A 21,290-nucleotide genomic window follows, 5' to 3' on the forward strand; every position below is an offset into this window, starting at 1 on the left:
TACCACGATTATCGAATCCCATGACAACCGGGGATTCTTCCAGAACTTGCTCAACTAGAATTGCTTCACTCTCGGGTTCTACATGAAATGATAACATATGCTTTAACATGATGATAATGTAAACATGATGCTTTCATGGTACATGAAATGTAAAAACACCTCGCAAAAGATTTTATTTCACGGTACAGTTGCAAGCCAATAAAACCAACTTGCAATCCTACCATCAAGAACCACACATGTGTCTTGACCAAATGGATCTTGAAACCCTACTAGTCACAAAACATGACCAAAACAAGATCCAACACTAATCAAACACTTAGGGTTTATCTTTATCTATTTTTGAATTAATTTGGAATTAAGCCCAAAAATGAACTTGTTCCAAATGACCTGACAATTTTATGTAAGATTCCTCATGACAAATTAGTGTACCAAAACAAATTTCATAATTTTTGGAATTATACAGTGACCTACAAAAATCATGGAAATTGCATTTTTCAATTAATGGACTGAATATTTGAACATTAAAAATTTATTCGAATTTCAAGTTTCAAATTTTTAAATCATACAAGAACATGTACAGAAGCTACACACAAAATTTCAGAATTTTTGGAGCTATCATGAATTTCCTACAAATTCCCAAAGTTTTAGCACTATTCACAAATTCAGAAAATAAAAATCATCACTGTTCTTCTTCCTCACTCGCACTGACAGCCAGGCCCCACTGTCAGTGACTCAAAGAAGCCACGGCGGCGCTGCCCTGACCGGCCGCAAAATGCGCCGATGGTGACGCTCCGGCGAGATAGACCTCACCAAAATGATCTACACCCTACTACGAACCCATCCCCGTCCTTGGAATGGCAGAAGGTACACCGGAGAAGACCCCACGCCGGCCATGGTGGCTCGAGCATGTCGGCTCACGGCGTAACCCCAGCAAGACTGCGATAGAGTCAAAAGCGAAGTGAACTTCACGTTCAGTGGCTCACCACGGGCACGTCGGTGGGCTTGGTGAAGGCAGAGATGGTCTGGAATGGCCTAGCCATGTCGAGGCGATGGTGGCGGAGCTCTGGCTGGGCTCGGGGAAGAAGCAGTTGCGCCGGGCGACTCCGGCCAACCCAAGTGGCATAGGCAAGCCGCAGAGAAGCGCAAGACCGAGGCGATCGCGTAGGCATAGCTGGGCACGACGGATGCTGCTCGACGGAGGCTACGGCGAGCGGCGGAGCAAGCTAGCGGCGGAGCAGTGCAGAAGGGGAAAACAGGAATGACGACAGCGGCGGCTGCTATTTATAGCCGGGAAGGTGTTGCCCGGCGTCGACAGCGCACGCCCGCACTCGCCACGGCACCGGCTACGTGTCAACGTGCGAAGAAGCGGCGAAATCCGATCGGCGGTGACCTCCGCGTGGCGCCGACGGCAAGCAGAGAGGTGGAGGTTGATTTTTGAAATAATTACAGAACTGCCACTGCGTCCATTTTTCAAATTACTCACAAATTTTCTAAAGAAGTTGAAAATCTCCAAAAATGAAAGTTGTTCAATTTTTCAAACTCTACAACTTTGCTTCTAGAAATATTTTCAAATTCTGCCTCCATTTTGAAATTTCAATTTGGGGTGCATTTGAGCATTTGAATAATTTCAAAATTACTCCAAATTTTATATGTAAACTTGAAAAACTTTGAATACCAAAGTTGATCTACATGAAATAATCTCCAACTTTTCTTTTTGCCTCAACCCCAAATTCCACATGGATTTTGAATTAGTTAAAAGGGGCAAAAATGACTTTTATAAATTGAATTTGAATTCAAATTTGATTTGTCTTCCTTTTACTTAAATTTTGATTTTTGACCAGTAACATGGCCCATTAGGGTTATTTAAGTCAAATGACATATGACCTCACATGATCACATGAATTTTGACCCTTGTAGTCATGATCTTTATTTAGGGTTTTGAATCACATCACATGAAATAACAACATTATGAAATAAACCTTATTTAGTGAATGCATTCAAAACTTTATACTATATGAATGCTTTGCAATACATATGATGACATGTCAATTTTTAGTGTTAGGTCAAAACACCAGAGGTGTTACAGGGGGACGCGTATGGAGTACGCTACCCACGGACGGTTTGATGGTTTGGGTCTCAAAACCATCGGATGGACGGTTTACGGGTTTGGGCCTTAAAACCCAGGTGGAGGTTCCGAGGAGGGACGGACGGCACATGGCGGCAGGAGGTCGCGTCGCGGCGAAGCTACCGGTGAGAAGGTGCGGTGGCCGTCGGATCAAGATTACACCGGGTTGGACAACAACGCCCTTGGGCTTAGCGGTTCAACTCATTTGTATCCAGGGGCAAAACTAAGAATGTGTAATAGCTCTATTAAATAGGATGAGGGAGCCCCCATCTCTCTTACCTCTCCCATTTTTCGTTTTTTTCCTTTTAGGCTAGGTTTTCTTCTTCCCTTTGCACTTGAGAGAGAGGTCCATGTACTGAAAAAATTCGTGATTGTTTTCTGGGATTTTTGGTATGGGAATGGAGGCCCGAATCCTCCTCGTGTCCTCCGGAATTCCTCATTTCAAGCTGTGATTTTCGTTCTTCGTGTTCTTCAGTTTTTTCCCTTTTTCGTTTTGGGCCACGATATGAAACTCACGAAGATTTAGTTGGGTTTGAGCCATGATTCTTTAGGGATAGCTCACCAACATCATGAAGATCCCCTGTGTGAAATTTGGGGTCAAGAGCTTTGATTTGGCTGCGCTTTCATCGATTTTTGGGCGCTCGGTCTTGACTGCTAGTAGCCTGTCGTATCTCTGTTCGTCCACAGCTCCGCTCGTCAATTTCTCTCTGTGTGCGCTATGTCGGCTTGGGCAAAGGGCTTCCAAGCACATCAGTGCTATGACCGGCAAGTGCAGCAGTTTGCTCCTTTCCTTTTGATTGGTCGATTTCTAGTCTACTTTGCGGCCATGTTTTTCGATTCATCGAGCTGTCAAACTTCTGTTCTTCTATTCGTCAGTTCGCGTTCGTGCCCAAACGTGGGAGAACCAGCAGCAGTGCTGCAGCGCCAATCGCCTCCCAGTTCTAGCCGATGCTAGTCCATGAAGTTATGAACACAACAGCTGCAAGTGTTTGCTTGAACGTGATTTGCTTCTCCAAATCTTGAGTTGTCACTATCAAGCAATAGTGGTTGGATTATTTAATTTCATTTTCAATTAGCAACTCGGCTGGTTCCTTTCATTTGCCGCAGGGTGTAGGCATGAGTGCACAGCACCTAGGAGGTGAATGTTTCAACACCATGCGTATGTTGAACCAACAGCCGAGCTCTACTAGGACACTGGTGTGGTGCGGATAACTCCCTCTGTCTGGCTCTTTCTGTAGCCCAGAATTTCCGGTTGAAGGCTTGGGAATTTCCGGACTATAATTCTAGCATCAGTCTTTTCGTCTATTGTTAGCACGTTTGAACTCCGATCCGATTTCCATTTGCTGTGACGGTTTTGTGGTGTTCCGCTATGTTCCTAGAGAACATCCACCCACTTATTTGGGTCGTGGACATCACGGTGTTTTATTTGCGCGTTTGGCGGTGAAGTTAGGACAGCGGCCAAATATTTTGAAAGAAATTTTACGGCTCCCATTCATCCCCCCTCTGGTCGCCGTTTACGGTCCTTCAATAAGCTACCTTACCAATCGTCTCCAATATTTGAAATGATCCAAAATATCTGAATGATAATTTATGATTGCTCCTTAATGCCACTGGTGATTGAATATGGGGTTGTAACTTCAGGTATATCATATCATCCACCTGAAAGACCCTTTCTGATCTATTTTTATCAGCTTGACTCTTCATCCTATTCTGAGCCTTTCTAGGTGTTGCTGAATCAACTTGTGCAACAGATTTCTTTCAGATAACCAACCGATCAGGAAGCCCCAAATGTCTTGGTGGATGGCCATACAACACTTGAAATGGAGTAGTTCCCAAAGCTATGTGGAATGAGGTATTATACCAATACTCAGCTAGGGAAATCCACTTTGCCCACTCTTTAGGACAAGCATGAACTGTACACCTCAAGAAAGCTTCCAAGCACTGATTAAGCCTTTCAGCCTGGCTATCAGTTTGTGGGTGGTAGGAAAAGCTCATCAAAAGCTGAGTATCAGACAAGGCAAACAGTTCTTTCCATAAGGCACTTGTAAAGATTCCATCCCTGTCTAAAATAATAGCTGTAGGTAGGCCATGGAGTTTGTAGATCTGATTGAAATACAGCTGGGCAATAGATAGTGCTATGAATGGATGTGATGGATAAGTCTCTGTGTTGGTCTTTGTGGGGCTGCAGCAAGGACAACATCCTTGACTGGCTAGGACAGCATCTTAGCATCTAGGACTAGCATCTAGGACAACATCTAGGACTAGCATCTTGGCATATGCTTGGCTGGCTAGCAGCCTATAAATATGTATCCCCAACCCCTCAGGTTGGCATGATATTTGTGTGAGAAATAAACTAGAAAATTGTTCCAACTCTTAGTGTCATTCTATCTCGATGAGAGTAAGAATTCTGCTACTACCAAGAGTAAGAATTCAGCGACTAACAAGTGGTATCAGAGCCGTACTATCCTGTAGCCTGAGCATCTCCTGCTCATCTCCCATCCCAGCCTCGCAACAGCCCTAGCTAGGAGCAGCAGCAGCTCCGGCCGCTCCTGCTCACTCCTCTCCCTCTACGCAGATGAGCAGCAGCTCGTCTAAAGCATCCGTCTCCCCACGCAGCAGCCCCCCAGTAGCGCGTTATGTCCGTAGGACAGTCTCAGCGCTCGGTCGCCTCGAGCACGCGGCGTCGGCAGGAGGCCAAACTTACCGCGGCAAAGGAACGCGAGCGAGCGGCGGCAAGGGCGTCGAAGCTGGCAGCGACGGAGCTGGCAACAGCTAGAGCGGAGGTAGAAGCGGTGGCGGCGGCGGATGCAGCGCGTGCGGCGGCAGCAGAGGTCGAGGTTCTGCGCGGCAGCATCAGCAGCTCCATTTCTGTTGACGACAGCGCCGATGCGGACCTCGAGCTGCTGGGGAGGGAGGCAGTGCGAGCGCGGGTGGCGCGTTGGGCAGCCGCGCACGCCCATGAGCGCGACGGCAGCCTAGACTGGCGCGGACACGCCGGCGACGCTCCTAGAGGAGGTGCGCACGGCGGTGGCGCTCCAGGAGGAGGCGCGCACGACAACGGTGGCGGACGGGTCGATGGAGAGCGTGGCCTTCACAGGCAGCATGGCTCTCTCTTCCCGGATTGATACCGTGGTTACCACGAGCTCTAGGATGTTGTCAGGGACATCGGCCCTGGTGGTGGGTGGCCTACCCTCACTAAGACCAACTACGTCGAGTGGGCTGCGGTGATGAGGGTAAAGCTCTAGGTGCGGCACATGTGGGAGGCAGTCCAGTACGGCGATGTCGACTACGACTAGGATCGACGGGTGCTGGATGCCCTCATCACTGTAGTCCCGTCCGAGATGCAGTTCTCATTTACCAACAAGCGGATTGCCAAGAAGGCTTGGGACGCCATCGCTATGGCACGCATCGGCAGCGACCGTGCCCGTAAGTCCACACTGCAGGCACTTTCGCAAGGAGTGGGAGAACCTAGCCTTCAAGCTAGGTGAGGACGTTGATGACTTTGCTCTTCGTCTCAACACTCTGTTGCAGAAGATAGTGCAGTTCGGCGATGACACCTACGGCGAGGAGAGAGCTATCGAAAAGCTCTTTCGTTGCGTCCCTGAGAAGTACAAGCAGATGGCTCGCTCGATCGAGTCCCTGCTGGATCTCTCCACGATGTCGATCGAGGAGGCGATAGGTCGCCTCAAGGTCATCGACAGCGATGAGCCACAGTCTCTCTCGAGGCCCATCACCACTGGCGGGAAGCTCCTTCTCACTCGGGAGCAGTGGGCTACCTGCCAAGGTGACCGGAAGAAGGGGGAGCCTTCTTCCGCGACAGGCGGCCGCAAGCATGGCAAGCCACGCAAGACGCACAGAGATGCCCAGGCCAGGGCGCGAGGACGTGCCGAGGGTGATGCCCGTGGAGGCACCCAGGCCGGCACCGCCGGTAAGCATAAGCCGACATGAGATGACACCTGCCATAACTGTGGCCAGCTTGGCCATTGGGCCAAGGACTGTCGACAACCACGACGCGGCCAGGCCCATGCCGCACAGACAGAGGAGGAGGCGCCGACTCTATTCATGGCACATGCAAGCATCGAGCTACCTTCAGCGACACCGGCCGCAACGGCTCTCCTCCACCTTGATGAGCCAAAAGCACATGCCCTCCTCGGCGACGGCTCCGGCAACAACAAGACTGACGGGTGGTGCCTCGACACAAGCACCACCCATCACATGACCGGTCGATGGGAGTTCTTCACCGAGCTTGACTCTAGCGTCCGAGGCTCCGTCAATTTTAGGGATGCCTCCGGCGTGGAGATCAAGGGCGTCGGATCCGTCATCTTCACCGCCGTGTCTGGTGAGCACATGCTGCTCACCGGAGTCTACTACATCCCCACGTTGAGGAACTCCATCATCAGCTTGGGACAACTGGATGAGAACGGTTCGCGCGTGGTGGTTGAGGATGGAGTCATGAGGATTTGGGATCGCCGTCGCCGCCTTCTTGCTAAGGTATCCAGAAGCGCAAATCGACTCTACGTCCTTAACGTGCAGGTGGCACAACCCCTCTGTCTCGCTGCTCGTCGGGATGACGAGGCGTGGCAGTGGCACGAGCGCTTCGAGCACCTTCACTTCGAGGCCCTGAAGCGGCTCAGTGCCACGGAGATGGTGCGAGGCCTGCCGTGCCTCGACCATGAGGAGCAGCTCTGCGACGTCTGCGTGTTGACAAAGCAGAGGCGACTCCCCTTTCCCCAGTGGGCGAGCTTTCGAGCCAAGGAGAGGCTCGAGCTTATGCACGGGGACTTGTGTGGCCCGGTGACACCGGCCACACCGGGAGGACGACACTACTTCCTGCTGCTCGTCGACGACATCTCCCGCTACATGTGGGTGATGGTCCTCGGCAGCAAGGGAGAGGCTGCGGATGCCATCAGGCGCTCACAGGCTACTGCGAAGGCGGAGTGCGACCGCAAGCTGCGCGTGCTGCGCACCGACAACGGCGGCGAATTCACGATGGCTGATTCGCGTCGTACTGCGCTGATGAGGGCATTCAGCGCCACTACTCCGCGCCGTACAGCCTGCAGTAGAACGGCATCGTCGAGCGGTGCAACCAGACGGTTGTGGGGATGGCTCGGACCCTTCTCAAGCAGAGGGGGATGTCGGCTGTCTTCTGGGGAGAGGCGGTGGTGTCGGTCGTCTACATCCTCAACCGCTCGCCTACCAAGGCGCTCGACGGCAGGACGCCGTATGAGGCTTGGCATGGACGTAAGCCGACGGTCTTTCACTTATGGGTCTTCGGCTGCCTCGCGTTCGCCAAGGTGCTTGGCCACATCAGCAAGCTCGACGACAGGAGCACTCCGGGAGTGTTCATCGGCTACGCGGAGGGCTCGAAGGCCTACTGCATCCTCGACCCGAAGACACAGCGTGTGCGCACGGCGCGCGACGTTGTGTTCGACGAAGGGCGAGGATGGGCGTGGGACAAGGCGGTGGACGACGGCTCGGCTCCGACGTACGACGACTTCACTGTCGAGTACGTCCACTTCGAGGGAGCTGGGGGAGTAGTCAGCTCTTCTTCGACGAGCGCGTCTACCCCAGTCCTCGAGCCTCCACCGACCCCGGCGCCTGCTACTCCGACAACACCACGCTCTCCATCCAGGACCTTGGCTGCGATGAGTTCTTCGCCGGCTCCACCACAGCTGACACCGTCACGCACTCCAGCACCAACAGGCACCTCTCCGGGCACGTCTACTCCGACACCAGCTCGTGTCAAGCATAACCCGGTTGAGCTCGCTACTCCGCTCTCTCACGACGAGGAGCGCATCGACGCGTACCACGACGGCGAGCCGTCGTGGTACCGTACTATGGAGAACCGGCCACACGTCAGACACGGCAACCGTTTCAGCCGTCAGGGAAGAAGAGCAGTACTCAGCCAACCAAACCCATGTAACCGACCAGGTTCCCGCACCGCACCTGTATCATTCTGTTGGGCCCGCCCGGTGGGCCGGGAATAGAAGCCACGCGTCGGCGCCGCACGTGGAACTATATAAGCTGCCCGTCTCACCGTCTGTTTTTTTCAACCTGCCCCCCTCTTCTCTCCTCGAGCTCAGCACGCAAGGACAAGGACAAGGAGTCAAGGACACACAAAACGCGCAGGTGAGGTGAGGGAATCCCTCGGAGCCCATTCCAATTCCTTTCCTCCGCTCGCGGCTCGCCTCCGACCGACCCCCAAAGCGGCGCTCCTGCTTTTCGGCCTTTGCGCCATCCGCCCACAAGCGATTCGGATTCTCCCTAGCCTTCCAGGTGCGCGCGCGTGCGATCCCTAAGCTATTCCTCTGTTTTTAGTCTCTCTTATTATGAGGTTGACGTCTCGAATCCTGGTTTATGCGGTAATTGCTAGGGGGGAGTTTTGCGCACTTGTGCAGAACTTCTTTTTCCCCCTGTTGTTGTTTGAAGTCCGGAATAGCTCTGCAGATTGGAGTGCTTCTGATTGGCCTGTGAGGCTGGGGGGATTCCGCTGCGTTCTTCTACAATGATGTGATTCTAGCTGAGTGGCGTGCATTTTTTTTTCGCCTGTTCTAGTGCTCCAAGCTCCACAATCTCGTCACGGTTTGTTTCGGATTCCTACTGTTGGTGTTGGTTGTGTTTCTCTACCTGTGGTCTATCGTCTAGTTTGATCAGTTTTTAGTTTCTAGGTTGCCATGATCAGTGAGTGCATCTAGGTCTGATTCCTGAATTTAACTTGATTGATTGGTGACTTCAGTTTGGGCGCTTTGAATGATTTCAGATTAGTCGGGCCTTATTTCAAAAGAAATGATTCGTGGTCATTTATGGCTACTTTTTTCTACAAAAGGAATCAAAATAATGGCTACCTGTTTTGGATTGTTCTAGGATGCTGGCAGGTGAGGTGATTTATTGGCAAATTAGCAACAGCAGTAATTCATTTTTACGTAATTGGTAGGAGTAGTAAGCCTTATGTCAGACTGATAGCGACTGGCATCTGTTTCCGCGCACTTGAGAAGGGATGGACGTCATGAGCAAGAATCTTTCTAAAGCAGCTAACCATCAACCTCTCAGCTTCACCTGGTTTTGTTTATGATCCCATGTGAAGCCGTTTCACTTACTTGGAATAGAATGGAATCACACCCTTTGCCAAAAATGCTGTACTGCATTTGCCTTTTGCCAGTGAAAGAACATAGTCAGAGCTTCAGAGCACACATTAGAATGTCTAGCCTTACAGTGTTTAACCATCTAAGTAGCATATCATTAATATTGCAGGTTGCAGGCTTAAATGGAGAACAACATTGAGAAAAATAACATGTTGAAAGAGTTCTATATCCCAACTTATATTTTCATACCGGAGTCTCCAGTGGAGCATGCATCTCAGATACCTACTTGTCCAGTGGTTGTTTTTATCAACACCAAAAGTGGAGGTCAACTGGGACGTGAGTTAATTATCACATACCGTAAGCTTCTCAACCATGCCCAGGTAGATATTGTCTATTTTTTGCAGATATACTTGTTTGGTACCACATTGATCTTGCATTTTTTACTGCAGTAAATGAAATTATGGTTTTGTGGCTAGGCCTAACCGCCTAACCATGTAATTATGTAAAATTCAGGTATTTGATCTGCTTGATGAAGCTCCAGACAAGGTCTTGCACAGACTATACAGCAACCTGGAAAGGCTCAAGCATGGTGGTGACACTCTTGCTTCTGAAGTCTATAGGAGACTAAGGCTAATAGTGAGTGCAATCTGGCAATTTCATATTCGATCCAAGATCTCCTGCTAATATTTTTACCAATATTTTGTATGTTTGTTTGTTTGAATAGTCCTAACATGCGTCTATTTTATCATGGAAATCCAATCAGGTTGCTGGAGGTGATGGAACGGCAGGTTGGTTGCTTGGAGTTGTATCTGATATTAAGTTAGTACGTCCACCTCCTGCTGCTACAGTTCCGCTGGGAACTGGAAATAACTTGCCATATTCTTTTGGATGGGTGAGTTTAAAAATCAAAACAATCCTTTTCTTCCTATTAGACAATCTTTACTGCAGTACTTGCATAGATCTGCTTTAAGCCTTTGATATATACTTGATGATAAGATCTTTAATGCATTCAGCCTTATGCAAAGGCGAAATATTTTGTAGTCCTTTTCTCCTTACATTGCAATTTTTTAACTTTAGTAGCTTTTCTGGTTAAGTCTAGAGAATTTTGGGTAGTAAACTCCTCTTTACATTGCCTTTTGTGGAGCTAGCTTTCGTGTTAGGCTGTTAGCTGCTAAGGAACACTTTATGTGACTGGCGGCCCATAATATCAAACAATTAATATGCAGGGAAAGAAAAATCCTGGAACAGATCATGATTCGGTCATATCATTTCTTCAATTAGTAAGGGAATCAAGAGAGATGAACATTGACAGGTGGGTTTGCTTTTTACAGCCTTCACTATCTTTCTGTATGAAATCTTCATATGGTATATGGGTTTTGACTAATATTGGAATCATTACAAGAATTCAGCTGGCACATTGTCATGAGAATGGAGGGCCCAAAAGATTCTCCTTGTGATCCAATCGCACCTCCTGACTTGCCTCATTCTTTGCATGCATTTCGCCGTGTGCCCAAGACAGATCCACAAGATATGGTAACAATGCTGGACATTACCATTTCTTTTCCTTAGTGTTAGCATAGTTACTGCATTTATCTACCTTTGCCTTTCTTTTTGGACATGGCTGTTGTTTCCCGCTTTCTCCTTCGTAAGAATATGATTCATCAGCTTTGCTATATTTGAATTACATGTTGATATATATGTAAGTCATTTTAGCTTTCTCCTAAGTCAAACTTCTTTAACTTTGATGAAGTTTATAGAAAAATGTACAAACATCTACAACATCAAACTAGATTCATTAGATACACTATTAAATATTTTGATAGTGTATTTATCTGATATTGTAGATGCTAATATATTTTTCTATACACTTGGCCAAAGTTAGACAAGTTTGACTTAGGACATATCTAAAACGACTTACAATTTGGAACGGAGGGAGTAGATAATATCTTGAATTATAACAAAAGGGAATAGTACATATCATGCATCAAGAACAACCATTGCTCAAACACGCCTTGCTTGTAGTCTTGTGCTATTCTATATATACTCCATTACTTGAACTTCAAATATTTAGTTGGGATCTTTTCAACTTGTTGAGTAGAACATAAGGATTAATTAACCTTTTCAACTTATTGAATAGCACATAATGTATTTTGAAGTAGATACTTATTTTGTGCAATATGTTTTTCTCTGCACTGTTTGAATTTCTTAAATGTCAGTTATCCCATAAGAGAAAATTCTTGTAAAAATGATTGTGAGAAAAGTTGAACTAATTGTCAATAATATTATTTGAAAACAAACAATTTGAACTATGCTATGCTATGCCATGTTTTTTGTATAATCTTTTTATCTGCATGTTCCCAGGAGTATTCTTACACATTTCGCGGGGGATTTTGGAATTACTTCAGTATGGGTAAGTTCCTTGTTCCAAAAAGATGTATGCTTTAAGTTGTGGCTCAATACCTTTTGTTGATTTTTTTTAATAAAATGGAAAGAAGAAACTTTTCTCCTTAGCTAAAATGGCAGTTTGAAAGAGCTTCTTTTTCCGTCGCAGGAATGGATGCCCAAGTGTCTTATGCGTTTCATTCTGAGAGGAAACTGCATCCAGAGAAGTTCAAGAATCAGTTGTCCAATCAGGTGAAATAAGCTGGTGTGCTTTATTTATTTTCTTAGTGCTGGTCATTCCTTATAATTGATTCTCATTTATGATTTACGTATACGTTTAGCAGTACATAAACCAATCTCTTTGCTATTCTGTACTGCAGAAAACATATTTGAAGCTGGCATGTACACAAGGATGGTTTTGTACCTCTCTGTTTCATCCAATGTCACGGTAATTCTCCTGGTGGCACTAACTTGGCTGTGGATTTGTCTTCTGTCGTGAAAAGGAATATTTGTCACAAGTTACAATTCAGAAATTTGGTATTTATTCTATTTATTTTTTAAAAAATAATGGCTTGTTGATAACATTGTAGTCGGCTCACATCACTTTTGGCATTTTTTTCACTGGCCCCAGGAACATTGCTTGCCTTGCGAAAGTGAAGATAATGAAGAAATCTGGAAAATGGGAAACCATGGAAATTCCACAAAGGTAAGCCTTCTGTGGTCTTCCTTGTCTATATCAATTACCAACTAGCAAGGTGCCAATATGTTTGATCCGATACCAAATAAATGACTACTACAGGTCAACTCAATCCGCTAATCTAGAAATTACATGAAAAATTAACATATAATGAAGCGAAGTAAGCGAAAAATATTCATATCATAAACACACATAACTCATGACTCACAGTCACAAATGTAAATCAATCTGTAGAAACTCCTCTAAAGTGATTTTGGCCAACTCTATATTTTAAAAAAAGTATAAATAAACCGTGAGCATATCAAAGAGTTTTGGATGTTATGTACTCATCTTTGCGTTGATGAAACTTTGAAGTTTCACTTATAGCATATAGACAATATTGAAGCATATAATCCTCATGTTTTCCTTCTGAACCATCTTTCTAGTTAGCACACATCACAGTGGAAGCACTAGGTGCTTATATTATTTTCAGATGTTTGTGACATGATGTCAGACTAATGCTTCAAAATTGGGTATATATAATGTTCTTACCAAGTTTCTTACACCAATGCAGTATTCGGTCCATTGTTTGTCTCAATTTGCCCAGCTTCTCTGGTGGACTAAACCCTTGGGGAACACCAAGTAAGAGGAAGCAAAGAAAAGTGAGTTTAAGCTTATGCTAATGATATTCCTTGTACACTACCTTTTTTCTACTATTGAACTCGATTTATTCCACAAAGGAAAATTATGTTTAGGAGGGTATTTTTAAATTTCCTATTTGATTCTCTCTTGTGAACTATACTATTGCAGAGAGACTTGGTAATGCCTCCACTTGTGGATGATGGTCTTCTGGAGATTGTGGGTTTCAAAGATGCTTGGCATGGCCTTGTCTTGCTATCTCCAAAAGGCCATGGAACTCGCCTTGCTCAGGTTTGCAACTGCATACTGGATCATTACTTGCTGTATTTTCTCCCATCCACATACTGGATCACTACTTGCTGTATTTTCCCCCATCCACTCCCCACATGCCACATGCATTGCTATCAGTGGATAGATGGATCTAAGTAATACTAGTTAGGGCCAGGCCCAATTCAAATGCAATTTCAACTAGTCAAGCAGAAGGATTAAACAATTTAAAGCCCAGTCAAAATAAAACCACTCTGCTTCCGGAGATTCGACCTTCAATTCAAAGAAAACTAGTTCGTGAGCAATAAAATTCTTTTGTCTTCTCATGGTCAGGCTCACCGTGTTCGATTCGAGTTCCTCAGAGGCGCAACTGATCATGCTTACATGAGAATGGATGGGGAGCCCTGGAAGCAGCCTCTTCCCACGGATGATGGCAAAGTCGTGGTAGAGATCTCCCATGCTGGGCAGGTGAAGATGCTCGCGACCAAAGACCGCATAGCCAAAGGCATCCATGAATCGTGCCCAGCTATTTCAACGGTTCATCCAGAGTCCAGCTCCAGCGATGACATGAACGATGATTTCGAGGAGGAGCGGAGGAACTTTGGTGCCGCCTTGTCTTTTAGATACTTGGGTGACGTGAACAAACAATAAGATCTCATGTTTTTATTGAGCCTTGTACAGTTTGCTTGCATAGGACGTAGCGAAGTAGTTTGAGGCACTAACTTTTGTAAGATTGTAACTTGCCGATGTAAGATAACTTTTGCTGACAATACAACGGATTCTGGGGGTGACTGTTTGTACCATCAGTATTTTTCAATACAGATTTTCTTCAGCAACTCATTGCCTGAGAAATGTTGTACAATCAATTAAATCTATATAAAGTTTCAGATATTGATTGTTTGATGGGCAAAGCTAACAACGTTTAACTTAGGACAAATTGAGATGGACTTGTATTACGATAGGAGGAAGTAATAATATACAATGGTTTGACTATTTTCTAAAGAATGTAAATGAAAGTGAATTTTCATTCCACTGGTGCACTGGACAAATCTCTAGCCACCAAGTTCTGTACAAACCCTACAAATACCATTCCAGACGCTCCACCCATCTCGAGCCCATTCCATGCTTGACCAAGTCATGCGCCACTTGTCACTCTTCCTGGGACAGTACTGAAAACTTCATCAAAGCCGGTGTACATCCAGAAGGACCAGAACCCAGCTTATCTGAAAATTACGCCATTGATAACCATGCCCCCAACAACTCCTAGATCAGACATTTGATTCTGACTTTCTGAGTGAGCAATGACATTTCTTCAGCTCAGCATCTCATGCAATTCAATGGTTTTACCAACCAATTTAAGTGCTGCGCTGATATGCAAGGATAAAAGTTTACTGCATACCTGAATGACCTAACCTACAGAAAAGGTTCTTGGACTTCACGATTTCATTGGGTTTGTTTCATCTTGAATCGTTGATTAGTATCGCACTTCTCACATCTCCACCAAAGTCGATAATCAGCCATCGAAACATAGAATAATGTTAGAATCTGATACCAGAATTGACTATTCAGGATGTGCTAGATTCTGAGGGTTCAGGAGGCCTAAAATATAATGGCATAAACCTACGACAACCAAAAGGAAGCTAAAAAGCTTACAGCATACAAATTCTTGGTGATGAAGATGGTAAAGCACACCAGCCTGTTTATATAGTAAAAAAAGGGCATCCAGATGATATTATATTCTAAATTATAGTATTCTTAGACAAGCCAATTTTAAGAGACAGAAACCTGGGCAAAAACAAGATTCAGTGAGGAATGTTATATCTCCATTCTTCAATGAACAGAAAAGCATTCAGTGAGGAATGTTATATCTGCATTCTTCAATGAACAGAAAAGCAACCGCACACATGTCCATTGCTCATGAAAGGAAAACCCAAAATTATTGTAAGCACAATGCTTGTAGTTAAGAAGTCATTGTATTAGGGAAACTCAAAAGTGTCAGCTGCAACGGTATGAAATCTATGAGAACCAAGCTTTTTTTCTTGTGCTTTACTCCAGATTCGTCTCTTGGTCTCATTGGTCTCATTGGTCTTGACTCTTCTAAATGAGATTCCTGAACAAGATTATTGTTGTTATTAAGATTTCTACACCCTAAGCCTATTCACATACAAAATGCTTAAAAAAAGGGCAGACCCAGTGCCGGAGGCTCCCACATGAGTGGGGTCTGGGGAAAGAAAAAACCGAGGCAAGCCTTCCCCCGCAAAATCTACGGAGAGGCTGCTTCAAACCCGCGACCTGGTGACTCAGTGAGACAGCTCTCACCACTGCACCAGGCCTGCCCTTCTACATACAAAATGCTTCTAGCAATATATACAGCTACACCAATAAGAGTAAGCTAAAACGGGAAACTTTACATTCCCCTTGGCAAAAGTATGATAAATACATGTAAGCAGAAACTCACATTGTCAAGATTCCTTCATATGAGGTTATGGGCCCTCAAACAACCATCTACATGAAGCACTGCAGCTTGAAGGACACGAGGCTATCAATCCACTCACTGTGAATAATGAATAAGTACTTAATGCCAGGATTCATCACAACTCAAAGGGTATGCACAGTTTGGATTTCAACCTTAGTGTAACTCTTCTATTAAATTCTTGCTTACAACTCCTGTCATTGAGTATCCTCATTTGTGTAGGTTCTTGCGGCACTCTTGTGTAAGGCTAGGCTTCTGACTCCTATTAGCTCACAAACCATCAATTGAACGGTCGACACAACGGGGACTAGCTTGCCGGCAAGCAAGTGAACCTTGAGATAAATCATTGTGTCTCTTGGTGTTCATATTGTGACTGATTTATCTCTTGCCCGGCGTTGGTATCACACTCTATCACTCCTGTATTACATTCTTGATATATTTGTGTAGTGATAGTTGTTACCCTGTGTAGCTAGTTGACTAGAGTAGAAATTAGTTGAGTAGCTAGTTGCTTTTAGTTGTAATCTCTTTGCTAGCTAGCTAGCTCTTTAGTGGTTAAAGTAGTGACATAGCTTCTTATGTGCCATAGTGATTTTAATCAACTAGAATTGTTGGTAGGTGGCTTGCCTAACAAGTAGAGCTAAAGCAAAACCGCTATTTCGCCATTTAGTTATCTAATCACTTTGCTCTAGTGTCTTGAAGGGTTTTTTATTAGGCTATTCACTCCCTCTAGCCATTTAAGACTTTTCAGTCAGGAGGATTGGACTTATCTTTGTTTTTGTTGTTGGGGCGATGAGTCGGGGGAGAAGGCGGGCACGGTTGGCTCAGCATGGACGCCGGGCTATGAGGACGGATGGCTCGGCAGTGGCCTCCCTTCGGAGGAGCGTTCGAGGACTAAACAATTTAAAGCCCAGTCAAAATAAAACCGCTCTGCTTCTGGAGATTCGATCTTCAATTCAAAGAAAACTAGTTCATGAGCAATAAAATTCTTTTGTCTTTTCATGGTCAGGCTCACCGTGTTCGATTCGAGTTCCTCAGAGGAGCAACTGATCATGCTTACATGAGAATGGATGGGGAGCTCTGGAAGCAGCCTCTTCCCACGGATGATGCCAAATTCGTGGTAGAGATCTCCCATGCTGGGCAAGTGAAGATGCTCGCGACCAAAGACTGCATAGCCAAAGGCATCCATGAGTCGTGCCCAGCTATTTCAACGGTTCATCTAGAGTCCAGCTCCAGCGACGACACAAGCGATGGCTCCGAGGAGGAGCGGAGGAACTTTGGTGCTGCCTTGTCGTTTCGATACTTGGGCGACGTGAACAAACAATAAGAGTTCGTGTTTTTATTGAGCCTTGTACAGTTTGCTTGCATAGGGCGTAGCAAAGTAGTTAACTTATGTAAGATTGTAAGTTGCCCATGTAAGATAACTTTTGCTGACAATACAACGGATTCTGGTGACTGTTTGTACCATCAGTATTTTTCAATACAGTTTTTCTTCAGCAGCTCATTGCCTGAGAAACTACCATGGCTTTAGCAAAGGCATTCGATGTTAGAAATCATACCAGTCTTGTGAATTGGATTTGATACAATATTTTATAAATTAAACAAAAAAGGCAAATTCTAATGTCCATCACGTTGCATTTCAGGCTGCACGAGGGCTCTGACTTAAAAACATACTTCCTCCTATATCACAAGAAAAAAGTCCATAGGTTTCAACTCTGACTAACAAAATTATAAGAATATGTATTATCTTTAATGACAAGAGTTTTTCCATAATAAAATGAATCTAGTAATGTCAATGTTGTACAATCATTTCAATGTAAATAAAGTTTCAGATATTGATTGTTTGATGGGAAAAGTTAACAGCGTTTAACTTAGGACAAATTGAGATGGACTTGTATTACGATATGAGTTAGTAATAATATACAATGGTTTGACTATTTTCTAAAATGAATGTAAATGAAAGTGAATTTTCATTCCACTGGTGCACTAGACAAATCTCTAGCCACCAAGTTCTGTACAAACCCTACAAATACCATTCCAGACGCTCTTATCACCCGTCTCCGGCGCCATGCCATGCTTGACCAAGTCATGCGCCACTTGTCACTCTTCCTGGGACAGTACTGAAAACTTCGTCAAAGCCAGTGTACATCCAGAAGGACCAGAACCCAGCTTATCTGAAAATTTACACCATTGATACACATGCCCCCAACAACTCCTAGAACATTTGATTCTGACTTTCTGAGCATCTGAGCAATGATATTTCTTCAGCTCAGCATCTCGTGCAATTCAATGGTTTACCAACCAATTTAAGTGCTGCGCTGATATGGAAGGATAAAAGGTTACTGCATACCTGAATGACCTAACCTGCAGAAAAGGTTCTTGGACTTCACGATTTCATGGGGTTTGTTTCATCTTGAATCGTTGATTAGTATCGCAATTCTCGCATCTCCACCAAAGTCGATAATCGGCCATTGAAACATAGAATAACGTTAGAATCTGATACCAGAATTGACTATTCAGGATATAGCATGTGTGCTAGATTCTGAGGTTTCAGGAGGCCTAAAATATAATGGCATAAACCTACAGCAACCAAAAGGAAGCTAAAAAGCTTACAGCATACAAATTCTTGGTGATGAAGATGGTAAAGCACACCAGCCTGTTTATAAAGTAAAAAAAGGGCATCCAGATGATATTATATTCTAAATTATAGTATTATTTGGCAAGCCAATTTTAAGAGACAGAAACCTGGGCAAAAACAAGATTGAGTGAGGAGTGTTATATCTGCATTCTTCAATGAACGGAAAAGCAACCGCACACATGTCCATTGCTCATGAAAGGAAAACCCAAAATCATTGTAAAAACAATGCTTGCAGTTTAACAAGTCATTGCATTAGGGAAACTCAAAAGTGTCAGGTAAGAAAATGTTGATTGTATTCGTTACTGCGATAGTATGAAATCTATGAGCACCAAGCTTTTTTTTTCTTGTGCTTTACTCCAGATTCGTCTCTTGGTCTCATTGGTCTTGACTCTTCTAAATGAGGATCCTGAACAAGATTATTGTTATTAAGATTTCTACATCCTAAGCCTATTCACACACAAAATGCTTTTGGCAATATATACAGCTACACAAATATGAGTAACCTAAAACGGGAAACTTTACATTCCCCTTGGCAAAAGTATGATAAATACATGTAAGCAGAAACTCACATTGTCAAGATTCCTTCATACGAGGTTATGGGCCCTCAAACAACCATCTACATGAAGCACTGCAGCTTGAAGGACACGAGGCTATCAATCCACTCACTGTGAATAATGAATAAGTACTTAATGCCAGGATTCATCACAACTCAAAGGGTATGCACAGTTTGGATTTCAACCTTAGTGTAACTCTTCTATTAAATTCTTGTTTACAACTCCTCTTGAACACAACACGCTCAGTAGATCTCGGGCCTCCTTCAACAAACCCTCATGAGCAAGGCCTTCAATAAGTATAATGTAGGTTGATTCATTGGGCATGCATCCATTGGATACCATATAGGCAAAAAAGTCGATAGCATTATCTATTTCACATCTTTTACAGAGCCCAAGTAGTATCTTGTTATACACCACAGCTTTTGGTCTCATTCCAATATCTTGCACTACGTGAAACATTTGAATGGCCTCTTCAACTCTATCTTCTTTTGAGAGGATACCAATGATCGAAGAAAATGTAATGACATCTGGTGATACTCCCTTGCTGACCAAGCCATGCAACAACTCCAGGGCATCTTCTGAACTGCAATCCTTGGTAATCCCATCAAGTAATGTATTATATGTGATCAGGTTAGGGGTGCAACCATGTTCCATCATTTGCTCAACGAGTTCAATTGCTTCCTCAAGAAATCCTTTTTGGCAGAAGAAACTCACAAGTACATTGAAAGTCACTACGTTTGGAGGGCAATCCCTACGAAGCATTTCAGCTACGAGCTCTGCAGCATCATCTAACCGTTCAGTGTTGCACAAGCCTGTCAGCAAAGTAGTGTATGTGATGGTATTGGGTTTGCAGGGCATGCTGCGAAACAGTTCTAGGGCACTGTCAATATGGCCTTGCACACAGAATCCATTGACAAGAGCATTGTATGTGACAACACCCACTGTACACCCATGCTCTGACATTTGCTCAATAAGCATAATAGCTTGCTCGATCAACCCCTTTTGGCACAAGATGCAGATAAATGTATTGAATGTTACCTCGTTTGGGGGGCAATTATTCCGGACCATCTCTTTCAGAAGTTCCTTGGCATCATCCCATCGTTCGGCACGACACAAGCCCTTTAGGACCGTGGTATAGCTAATGGTATCTGGATTGCACCCATAGGAACCCATGTCGTTTAATAACTTAAAGGCATCGTCAACCCGGCCTTGTTTGCAAATTGAGTTTATGACAATATTGCACAAGGTAGTGTTGGTGGCGCACCCATGCTCCGTCATTTGTTCAAGAACTTGAATAGCTCGCTCCACCATATGTCCTCGACAAAAGAATCTGATTAGCATGTCAAATGTCACCTCGTTTGGCATGCAGTTCTTCTCCATCATCTCTGCAAAGAGCTCCTCAACATCATCCCACCGCTTAGAAGCGCACAAGCCCTTCAGGAGGGTGGTATAGCTGACAGTGTCGGGCTGGAACCCGTAAGAGGGTAACCTGTTCAAGAGCTCCCTGGCGTCATCAACGCGGCCTTCCCTGCACATGCCATTGATGATGACATTGTACGTGACGAGGTTGGGTGTGCACCCCTTTGCACGCATCTCGTCAAGGACTGCCATGGCCTGCTCGAACCCACTGTTCCTGCACATGGCCTCCAGGAGCACAGTGTAGGTGACGACGTTGGGTTGGCACCCTCGGCGGAGCATATCGTCGAGCAAGCTGAGCGCGTCGGCCACCCTGCCGCGGTCGCAGAGCACGCGTATCAGTGGCGTGTACGTGTAGGCGTCTGGCGCGACGGGCATGGAGTCGATGAGCCTGCGCGCGGCGTCGAGATGGCCGTAGCGGCAGTACCCCGCGACGAGGGTGTTGTAGGCGAAGACGTCGACGGGGGACCCGGAGCCCTCGGCGGCGCGGAGCACGCGGGCGGCGTCGGAGGTGCGGCCCCGGTGGCAGAGGTTGCGGATGAGCTTGGTGCAGAGGTAGACGTCGGGGGCCTCCCCGTCGCAGGAGGCGGAGCGCTCGACGAGGCGCGCGGCACCGGCGAGGTCCTCGCGGGCAATGAGGCGGCGGAGGTGGGCGCTGGCGGGGTTGGGGGCGTTGGGCGACTCGGGGCTCGTGGTGGCAGCGGCGGGGGCGACGAGGTGGTGGGGCTTGGGGTTGGGGAAGTAGGCGTGAGGGAAGGGGAAAGACAACTGGAGGAGCGAGGCCATGGTGGCGACTGGCGACCGGCTGGGCGTGGCCGGGTGGGCGTGCTCTCGGCGGGGCGGGCGTGTGGTGTGTGTAGTGTCGTCTCTCCTCGGTGAACCTCATGGAGTGATTGGGCGGGACCGGGACCGGATCAGACGAGTAACAGTTGGTTCGCTCCTGGGCAAGTGGGCAGCTGGGCATGCCTGCCTTACTAGCGTAGCGTCAAAAGTTGGGTGAGGCAGCAAGGAAGCGCCGAGCACCGGAGCCGACTCCTTCCG

General features: G+C 45.9%; 2 protein-coding genes across 7 annotated transcripts; one reads left to right on the forward strand and one right to left on the reverse strand.

The window, feature by feature from the left end:
- Nucleotides 1-8,263: 8,263 nt before the first annotated feature.
- Nucleotides 8,264-13,977, forward strand: LOC136453190 (diacylglycerol kinase 5-like). 3 transcript variants are annotated; one of them, XM_066453772.1, is made up of 14 exons: nucleotides 8,632-8,707; nucleotides 8,886-9,000; nucleotides 9,377-9,587; nucleotides 9,721-9,843; nucleotides 9,971-10,099; nucleotides 10,434-10,519; nucleotides 10,617-10,740; nucleotides 11,569-11,617; nucleotides 11,759-11,841; nucleotides 11,970-12,037; nucleotides 12,221-12,295; nucleotides 12,840-12,927; nucleotides 13,076-13,195; nucleotides 13,505-13,977. In XM_066453772.1, the coding sequence occupies exons 3-14, from the start codon at nucleotides 9,390-9,392 to the stop codon at nucleotides 13,820-13,822; spliced, it is 1,461 nt and encodes a 486-aa protein (XP_066309869.1). In that variant the 5' UTR covers nucleotides 8,632-8,707; nucleotides 8,886-9,000; nucleotides 9,377-9,389; the 3' UTR covers nucleotides 13,823-13,977. The 3 variants fall into 3 exon arrangements, with proteins under 3 accessions (XP_066309867.1, XP_066309870.1, XP_066309869.1); XM_066453770.1 differs by lacking the exons at nucleotides 8,632-8,707; nucleotides 8,886-9,000 and adding an exon at nucleotides 8,264-8,401; XM_066453773.1 differs by lacking the exon at nucleotides 8,886-9,000 and having other exon boundaries at nucleotides 8,593-8,707.
- Nucleotides 13,978-17,415: 3,438 nt separating this feature from the next.
- LOC136453191 (pentatricopeptide repeat-containing protein At1g09900-like) lies at nucleotides 17,416-21,085 on the reverse strand. Of its 4 annotated transcripts, none has more exons than XM_066453776.1 (4): nucleotides 19,019-21,085; nucleotides 18,849-18,944; nucleotides 17,992-18,087; nucleotides 17,416-17,887 (listed from the first exon to the last, which is right to left on the reverse strand). In XM_066453776.1, the coding sequence occupies exon 1, from the start codon at nucleotides 21,033-21,035 to the stop codon at nucleotides 19,020-19,022; it is 2,016 nt and encodes a 671-aa protein (XP_066309873.1). In that variant the 5' UTR covers nucleotides 21,036-21,085; the 3' UTR covers nucleotides 17,416-17,887; nucleotides 17,992-18,087; nucleotides 18,849-18,944; nucleotide 19,019. The 4 variants fall into 4 exon arrangements, with proteins under 4 accessions (XP_066309873.1, XP_066309874.1, XP_066309872.1 ...); XM_066453775.1 differs by having other exon boundaries at nucleotides 17,418-17,887; nucleotides 17,992-18,685; XM_066453777.1 differs by having other exon boundaries at nucleotides 17,416-17,815; nucleotides 18,849-21,085.
- Between the last annotated feature and the right edge of the window lie 205 nt (nucleotides 21,086-21,290).

This window comes from Miscanthus floridulus, chromosome 5 (genome assembly GCF_019320115.1).
Source record: "Miscanthus floridulus cultivar M001 chromosome 5, ASM1932011v1, whole genome shotgun sequence".
Lineage (NCBI taxonomy): Eukaryota > Viridiplantae > Streptophyta > Magnoliopsida > Poales > Poaceae > Miscanthus > Miscanthus floridulus.